A 9,773-nucleotide genomic window follows, 5' to 3' on the forward strand; every position below is an offset into this window, starting at 1 on the left:
TCGTCGTCGTCGTCGTCGTCTTCTTCCGTTTCATGCACAGCCTTTGTAATCAAACTCTTAGCTTTGCTGTATGGAATCGTTCCGTCGTCCCATCGTAGTCTATGGTGATGACGTATCACCCAACGTGCGCGAGACTTGTCGGCATTTGCGAGGAAATGCCATGGTATAGGGCTTGCAAAAATATAGTGAGAGAGAATGGTCCGTTTTCTGAGAGCGGCAAACTCCTTTACAACAAACTGTCCTCCAACGAGAAAACCTTGCAGGTCTACGAACGTTGGCACGACCATGACGAGCAATTTTTCGAGACTGCGGTCGATTTCGATGTATCGTAGATTTTATTGTCTCTCTCTCTCTCTCTCTCTCTCATGTGCCAGCGATGCTTTTAGATAATCTTGCGTACAACATTGGTCAACGGATTGTAGTGAACCACGCGATCGTGTATAATGAGACAGTACGCGGTGGTATTCATTGGTACGTTCTCCTTAATCTCAAATTCCAATCTTACGTCCACGGTTGCGCTCTTGACCGATTCGTTTTGTCGAGAACAATCGATGATTATGAATGGACCGTTATGTAGAAAAGACGTGACGGTGAGACTCGGCTCGAGATACTCGTATCCGTAAGTAGTAACCCTTGCAGAAACGCGCGTATGTTTCATACAACACGGACCATCTGTTTTTGTCGAAATCAAGATGCATATCGTCGTACGGATAACATTCCGAGTTCAGATAGAGTTTCACGTTGGTTAAGTTGCAGTCGTCGAATCGGCTTGTGTCCTCAGCCATGACATTTTTGTGACCTGTTTGCAGAGCAAAGATGACGTATCGCGGTTTCTCGAGCTGAGTAGCGGTCTTGATGGCCCACGAATGCTTAGTTGTACGCTGTAACAGCGGAAACTCGTACAGATCCCACGAGCGAAAAGCCATGCTCAAGTATCGTCCGCTCTCCAAAGTGCGCAGCATCGATAGTTTTTTTATCTCGCTCAATAACACGTGCGGCATTCGCCATTGTATCTTGAATAAGTCGATCACGGGATCCAACGCCGAATTTCCCATCAGGCAATTGTTGTCGTTACGAGATCGTATCAAGATCAATTCGTGACGAGCGTTGATTATCACGTGTCTGTAATCCTCGCAAAATCCCAACAGTGCGTAGAGAGGTACGCAAAAGTTAAAATATCCATCCTGCGCATCCCAACCGGCATTCCTCAGAATCACGCTTCTGTCGGATGATGTCGTTACGTAATGTTTGAGCGTGCTGGTTACGCCCACGTTTCTGTTACGATCAATCTCCACACCATCAAGCTCGTATCGAATCTCATCGAACAGGAACGCGACAAAATTATTTCCCAGCACCACATCAGATCCCTCGACAACTCTGTTCTTCGTTAGTTTTCCCTCGATATATAGAAAGCTTTCGTACGGCAATGTGTACAGATCCTGTTGCTGTATAGGTATTCTTATCTCATCGCTGTACCCAAACGTCGTATTGGCAAACGGGTTGTACGCATGAGTCTCAATCTTGACGATGCGATCGTCGAAGATTGGCTCGTCTTCGATGTTTAGGATATCAGTCATTTCACAAGTTGCGCACCGCAAATCCTAAAGCTTGTAAAAATTTAACGTTCGACGCGTTAAGTTTCTTCCTCTTCTTGACGCAGCCGGATGAGCGAATATTGTCGATCGATGTTTTCTTTGTAAAAGATGCGTTATCTCTCTGCGTATGCTTCGCTTCGTTCAACACGAGCATCTCAAATGTCACGCTCGCGTTAACGCTGTCGCCGTCGTACGTGCTGACGGTGATCTCTTCTCCTCTGAAATCGAGCAATCGTCCGTTCTGGTAAACAATGCGTATCGTTAGCTCCGTAATGCTCCGTACGATAACTGGCAGGTAAATGATCTGCATCGGCCTTTCCGATATCTTATATCCTGGCGGCACGCTCGGTGAAAATTCGTGTATTGTGTGCACACTTTTGTCGTTGCTGTATGCGCCCGCGGTCACGTATTCTACACAGATAATGTTTACGTTCATTATGTTGATCGACACATCCGATTCGTGCCACCTTCGCGGTTGCAGTATACGCCTCGAGAAACCCAGCAGCGATCCAATGTAAAAGGATGTTGTTTTAAATTGTTTAATTCGAAATTGTTTTGTAAATCTTTTCATTAAGTTACTCATAAAATTCGTTCCTTGATCTGTTAATATAGTCTTAGGGGCTCCAAAAATACAAATAAAATATTTTAATAATGCGTCAGCGACTTTTACGGCAGTTATTGATTTTAAAGGTATTGCTAGGGAAAATTTTATTAAGTGATCTTGAATTGTTAAGATGTAAGAATTTCCTTTCGATGTTTCTGGTAAAGGTCCGACTATGTCCATTGATATTTTTTCAAATGAAGAAAAGAGTGTGTCAGTTATTAATATAGGTTGTTTGGTTTTGACTCGAACTAATTTTTTTATTTGACATTGTAAACATTGATTTATATAATTTCGAATTTCAGTCTTTAAATTATCTCAATAAAAATTTTGCCTAATTCGATTATATGTTTTAGTTACTCCTTTATGGCCTCCAATTTTTGATGAATGAGCTTCTTCTATTATATTTTTTCGATTTTCAACTTCTGGAATTCTGACTAGACCGTGACAAATTATTAATTTAACTGGAATTCCTATAATGGATTCTCGAATTCGATTTAAGATTTCTTCCCATTTTATATTATTAATTTTTTGTGTTTTTGCAATATTTAAAATTTTAATTGAATTTTCCTTAATTGCTTTTCGTAATTTAATAGTTAAACAATGCAATGTTTCCTTAGTTATCTTTTCATTAATATTATTTTTGCAAATAAAAATTAGATGAAATTTATTTCCTTTCTTTACTATTTCAATATTTCCTATTTTTCCTTCTTTAATTTTAGGAATTAAATTTTTACTTTGTAATGTTTTTGATCCGTCATCACAAGGTTTACCGTCTGCAGTTAAAAGGTACAAATAATTTTCTTTTTGCATAAAAATTTTGTCACGACTGTTTATTATACTTTACTTTTGTCCGCGTGTCATTATCTGTCTTTCAGTTGTGTCTTATTTCGTCAAAAGTCATTTCATTGTAATAATTCGTCTATGTCTTCACTATCATTGTCTTCGTCTTCGTCAAATTTTTCTTCATTGTCCTCTTCAATATCTTTTTCTTCAATGTAGTCATCAATGAAAATTTGGTTCTTTGGACAATTTTTTTCTTCATTTTCGCTTTCTGGCATCAAATTTTCTTGAACTTCTCCTTGATTAATTTTACTATTGTTTCCTGTTAAGTTATCAAGAATTTGTAAAAGTTTTGGTGATATTTCTATTCGTGAATTTGAATTATTATGATTTTGTGAATTTAATTCATCATAACTTTCTGCATCTTCGTAATTTGAAATTTCTGACTCTAGTGTTGAGTTTTGTTGTATATTATTTTCTGTGCTGTTATTAAATAAATTTTCTGTGTAATCAGTTTTATCTGTTTCTTCTAGTGGATTATTATGTATTTCTGCCTGAAATGTATGTTCATAAAATAAAATAAAGGTTCATTTAATTCTTTTTTAATAAATGGTACACTTTCTCCTTCTGACTTTTCTGTATTACGCGTCTTCATCCCTAAAACTAATAGCTCTAGTTCTTCCATCATTGTTCCTCTTCTTGGTGAAGATGGTAAAGATCTTGGATTTGCATTTCTGTATCTAGCTTCTTCATCTTCTGAACATTCTTCTATCTCATCGTACTGAGGTTGTATTGGATATATATTTGCTGTAGGATTTCTAGATAAAGCATCGGCGTTAATTTTTCCTGGCTTATATATTATTTCATATAATCATATTCGGCCAATTTTATTCTCCATCTTGCTAAGCGAGAAGTTGGATCTTTCAACTTATGAAGTCAAGTTAATGGTTTATGATTGGTTATTAAGAAAAAATTTTTATCATAAATATAAGGTCGAAAATGTTGAACAGCATATACAATTGCTAATAATTCTTTTTCTATAGTCGAATAATTTTTCTCTGCATCATTTAATACACGCGAAGCATAACTAATTGGTTGATCTTTTCCAATTTGACCCTGACTTAAAATTGCACCTATTGCTGTTCCAGAAGCGACAGTAGTTAAAAGAAAAGGTTTTGTAAAATCAGGATATTGTAATATCGGTTCTTCACATAATGCATTTCTTAACGTATTAAAACATTCTTGTTTTTTATCTCCTCATTTAAACTCTATTTCCTTTTTTAGTAAATTAGTTAGCGGTTTAGCTATTTTTGAAAATCCTTTAATAAATCTTCGATAATACCCAGCTAATCCAAGAAATTGTTTAATATTTTTTGCATTTTTGGGAATTGGAAAATTTTGAACTGCTTCAATCTTTTTAGGATCAGGTCGGACTCCGTTTTCTCCAATTATAAGTCCTAAATAAGTTACTTCTTTTCTTAAAAATTCACATTTGTCTGGTTGTAATTTTAAATTTGCTTCTTTTAATCGTGAAATTAATTTCTCAAATTTAATTGCGTGTTCTGTTAATGAACTAGCATATAATACTATGTCATCTAGGTATACAAGAATTTCGCTTCCTTGCATTCCCATTAAAACTAAATCCATTAATTTTTGAAATGTGGCAGGCGCATTTTTAAGTCCAAAAGGCATTCTATCAAATTCATAATGACCATGGGGGGTAGAAAATGCTGTTTTATGACTATCATCCGGATGCATTTTGATTTGATGAAAACCTGAAGCAAGATCGTGTTATGTCGTGACGACTGCACGATTCTTCTCTTTCGGGTATTTGTTATTAGAATTTAATCAAGCAGATAAATGAGTGACACATGTTCTGTTACTCTGTTAGACCGCGACGGTTACGCAACTGATCTCTTCCGGGGGTCGGTTTCTAGAATTCGGCTAAGCGGATAATCCCTATTATCTTAATCGCGGAAGTACACCGATGTTACATCTTGACGACTGCACGATTCTTCTCTTTCGGATATCAGTTATTAGAATTTAGTTAAGCAGATAAACGGATGACACATGTTCTGTTACGATCGCGACAGTTATGCAATTGATCTCTTCCGGGAGTCGGTTACTAAGAATTTGGCTAAGCGGATAATCCCTATTATCCTAATCGCGGAAAAACAACACGTGTACAGATGTTTTCCTCAACGAAATCATATATATATATAGTATATATATATAGTATATATAGTATATAGCCCTTAAAGGCACGGAACACTCACTCTCTGCTACGTCCTTTTTTTTTTCACGCGGTCAGAACATTTTCAGTTTATCAGTTTGTCAATAATTCAGTTTGTCAATAATTCAGTCGGTGTCAGTCGAAAATAATCAACAAGCACAAGTGATCAAGTTTCCTGGCGACACCATTACCGCCTTCATCATCTCGCAGGTCCCAAGTCTCCAGAATAAAAGTAAGTTTAATTACACATAAAAAATTTCCCTAATAATAGTTTTCGGGTCTCTTCTCCTTATACTTTCTCATTCCTCCCTTACATCCTTTCTATCCTCTCCGTTCTCCTTACACTTTTACTCCCTTTTTCTTTTTCTTTTCTCTTTCTTTCTTTGCTTGGGCCGTCGGACCTCTCGGGCTCCCTATGCGTTACGGAGCACTCAGCAGGTTCATGGCTGCCGAATAATTCGGCAAAATCTGCTTCTCCTCTGTTGGCTTCAGCCGTCGAACCTCTCGGGCTCCCTATGCGTTGCGGAGCACTCAGCAGGTTCATGGCTGCCGAGTAATTCGGGAAATCTATTCTTTTCCTTTTTCTCTCCTCTCTTACAATTTTCTCTTTCCCTTTTTAATTTCTCTCCTCTGTCGGATCTCTCGGTTTCCTGAAATATTTCAGAGATAGCCTTAAGGTTCGCGACTAATGACATTTCCTTCATATTCCAAATCCATTTCTTTTAGTGAAAGCTGCATCCTCCACTCTCTCCGACGCTCAAAGACGGAGGCGAGCCCTGAAGAGGCTCCGTTATCGTCGGAACAAGCGAGCTCGTCAATCAGGGAACTATCCTTCGCCTAGGACATCCGAAGTTTTGACACATCAAGAAACCACGAGTTGTTCCAGCAGGAGACCCCCATTATTTACACATATCTCCTCCATCCTATTCCCCGATCAAATCATCTGAACCTGGATCACCCCCAGTATACTCTTCCCAGAGCGCCATGACCTCCAGATATATTCAGATTTCCGTACCCAGAAATCCTTGGACGAGTTCTGCGAACTACGGACTCCTTCCCCTCCTTTCCCCTAGACCTCACTATCGAAAACCCGACCTCCTCTCAGAAACAACCACACACAGACAACAAAATACAAATTTAAATAGATTAATAACAGATTAAAAATACTAAACTAATAGATTAATAGAATTTATACACAGAAAACCAAACAATACATCCGTCAATTTTTAGAACACACATTATCAGTAAATATATTTCAACGCAAAAAAATAATGATACGATCTTGTAGCTACTTTACCTTGTAATCGTTTTAAAATTATTAATTACATTGTAAAATTTAAATTATTTATCATTTAGTTATTTGCTCCCTCTTTCATTCCTCGTTATTCCAAGATTCGCGCATGGTCCTGTCCCTGGCAAAAGAGATTAAATTCTCTTGCCTAAATTACGGACCGACGGACGCACGTCACGCAGTCGAAGTCATAGCGTCTTTTTCAAGACGTTGACTCGCACTCGTAGCTCTGCACAGTGTGTCCGACTCGTAGGAACGCCTCAGCGCGGCCACCTGCGAGAGGGGTTTGGAGCGTCCTTTCAAGCCTCATCCATTTTTTTTTTAAAAAAATATTCACCTCGGGCTGGACGTAACAATCGAATACAGAAAAATATTTTGCACCACCCAGCTGATCAAGTATTTCTGTTATGTTTGGAAGTGGATACGCGTCACTTATTGTCTTATCATTTAGGTCACGGAAATCTAACACCATTCTCCATCTCTTGTTTTCTTTCGAGTCCGACTTCTTAGGGACTATCCACACAGGCGTAAGGTGATTTTGGTGGTTTAATTATATTTTGTTCTATAATAATTCATTTACTTGTCTGTTAATTTCATCTTTATGAATTACTGGAAATCTGTATTGCTTAGTGTTTATTGGAATCTTATTTACTGTTGGAATTCGATGTTTTAAAACATTTGTATGATTAAGACTTTCACTGGGCAAATGAAAACAATCAGCACTTTTCATCAGCATTAATCTTTCACGTTCACGCTCTTCATTATTTAAATGCTCAAGTCTTAATGCATCAATTATTTTATTCTTTCTTTCATTTTGATTTATAGGGAAACATGATCTTGAATTCGAGCTTGTATTAAGATTTTCATTTGAACTTGACTTTGAGTTTGAATTCGAGTTCGTCGAGTTTGAGATTTCTTTATCATTTGTTTCAAATTCACATATTTCAATTGTGGGATTTAATACCCTTTCTTCTTCTTCTTCATTTGTATTTATTACTTGTAAATAAGCTTTGCCGTCTTTAACTGTAACTAAAGCATCACCTAAGTAGATATCGTCTGTTACAATTAATCGTGGGACATATCCTTCTTTTAATTCTGAATTCGCGACTCGAATATGCATTTGTGAATAGATCTAGCAGGAATTGTAAATTCTTCTTCTCGTTCTTCTTTTAATGCAAAAGGTATAATAATACCGTTCCATTCTAATTGATTTTCTTGGTAATTAACATTTACTTGAAATTGTTTGAAGAAGTCTGAACCCAGAATCCCATGTTGTGGTATTGGAAAATCATCTTCCACCAAATGAAAAGAAATTGGACATCCTAAGATATCTATCAGTGCCAGCCCTAAGGTGGTCACGTGATGCATTGTAATTCCACTTAGTTTCAAAATTTCATTCCTGTCCACGAAAGTATCTGATGTTATAATACTTCTTTTAATTATATTCGGCCCTGATCCACTATCTACAAGGAAATTTAGAGTTTCTTTAAAATTTAAGCTTTCTAATTTCACTATTGGTACTTCCTCAATATAGGTTAAATTTATTGTTCTGCATTTGATTCCATTTGAGCGTTGATTTTTCATGCGGGGCGGACATTGGTTTTTCCCGGGGCTGCCCCGTTCATCTCGGGAATCTGCCTTTTCCCTGAGCTTGTAAATTTTGTCTAAAATTATTTCCATTGTTGTTATTTCGATTGTTGTTCAAATTATTATTATAGCTATTATTACGAGTGCCGTTGTTATTATTATTATTATTATTATTATTATTATTATTATTATTAAAAATTCTTTTCCGACATTCCTCAAGTGTGCCCTAATTTTTTACAATATCTGCAAGTTATCGAATTTTGATTATTCCAACTTGATTGAAATCGTGGAAGTGGGGGTTGTACTCGATTGTTGTTTTTATTATAATTATTGTTATTTAAATAATTATTATTCTTTCGTGTATTTTGGGAAAATTCCAATCTATTTTGATTTTGATTTTTATTAATCAACCAACAACGATCAGCTGTATGACCTACTTTTCGACAAAATTGGCATGTTATTATTTCAGCTTCAATGCGACGGGTCGAAGCTCGTCTTTCAGCCGGCGCGTTCTCTGCACACGTCTTATCATGTTTACAGTTTCTAATTCTTTCTCCGCGTCAATTGCCCGTGCCTCTACTTCTTCAAATGTTCCTTCTTTTGATATTATTATTTCTCTATTTAATCCGCGTAAGAAGCTTGTTTTTAAATGTTTCTCAATTGAATTTCGAAATTCCAAACTTAATATTCCGGTTTCTCTTTTTTGTGCAAGAATTCGCTTTCCTAATTCCCTAACTCGATTTGCATATGCTGCGACCTTCTCCCTCTTTTGACGACGTCCCTCTTTTGATATAGATAAGCTAATCATCCTTGCGCTTCATAAACCGTTTCTCGCGGCCCGTATTTTGCTCTCAAAAATTCAATTAGTTCTTGCATGTTTTCAAAGATTTTTCCCAATATTGATCTGTGAGCATCCCCTTTTAATTTATTACGTATTGCCCGAACTAGAATTACTTCTTGCGTGGGTGCGACCATACTTAATGCTTCTTCGCAACCCTCGACGAAGTAAACAAACGGAATATTTTCTCCATCGAAATTAGACACCGCTTCTAACGCGTCTCTGATCGAAAATTGTAAAAAGTTACTTATCATTCTTTCCGATGATAAATTAATGGCTTGACTTTGTTGCTGTTGCTGAAGCTGTTGTATCATTCGTTGTTGCTCCCCAATTAATCTCCGTAATTCATTCATGTCTGTCTCCCCTGAGTTTTCCATGGTGTTTCTTGATGTTGTTTGACCAGATCCCTTCATGTTCTTTAATTTATTATTTTTATTTATTATTTTTTTTTTGTGTTCACTTTTTCACTCTCCACTATTGTTTCTCTCCACAAACCGTTTTAGCATCCCACCGCTGTCACCAAAAAATATATGTTACGTCCTGATTGTCCGTTTTTAGGTTAATACATTTAAGTATTTTACCCTGGGATTGGACCGGTTTGTGAATTAATCAATCCCGAATAGGAAATGAATTTTATAAATTTTGTATCGGGGATCCTTCTTATTAATTTGATTATAATTTGGATAATTTACCTCGAAATCAATTTTTCTTAATTTATATTTAGGAATTTGCTTAATTTTAGTTTTAGTTTGTCTTTCCAAATTTTTAAATTTTAGGAACAATGAGAAGGGATTTAAAATTATCGTTTGATTTAATTGAAATCTTAATCTTTTAATTTGAACTTT

The 9,773-nt window shown here is 36.5% G+C and overlaps 1 protein-coding gene across 1 annotated transcript; it reads right to left on the reverse strand.

The window, feature by feature from the left end:
* Nucleotides 1-4,357: 4,357 nt before the first annotated feature.
* LOC148935212 (uncharacterized) lies at nt 4,358-9,341 on the reverse strand. Its single transcript, XM_089081513.1, has one exon. The coding sequence runs from the start codon at nt 9,339-9,341 to the stop codon at nt 8,895-8,897; it is 447 nt and encodes a 148-aa protein (XP_088937639.1). The 3' UTR covers nt 4,358-8,894.
* Between the last annotated feature and the right edge of the window lie 432 nt (nt 9,342-9,773).

This window comes from Pogonomyrmex barbatus, unplaced genomic scaffold (genome assembly GCF_055798465.1).
Source record: "Pogonomyrmex barbatus isolate J1 unplaced genomic scaffold, ASM5579846v1 scaffold5, whole genome shotgun sequence".
In the NCBI taxonomy this organism is placed as follows: Eukaryota; Metazoa; Arthropoda; class Insecta; order Hymenoptera; family Formicidae; genus Pogonomyrmex; species Pogonomyrmex barbatus.

What these genes read in the sequence shown, in the direction of transcription:
- LOC148935212 (XM_089081513.1), bottom strand. Translation starts at nt 9,341, where the DNA reads ATGAAGGGATCTGGTCAAACAACATCAAGAAACACCATGGAAAACTCA.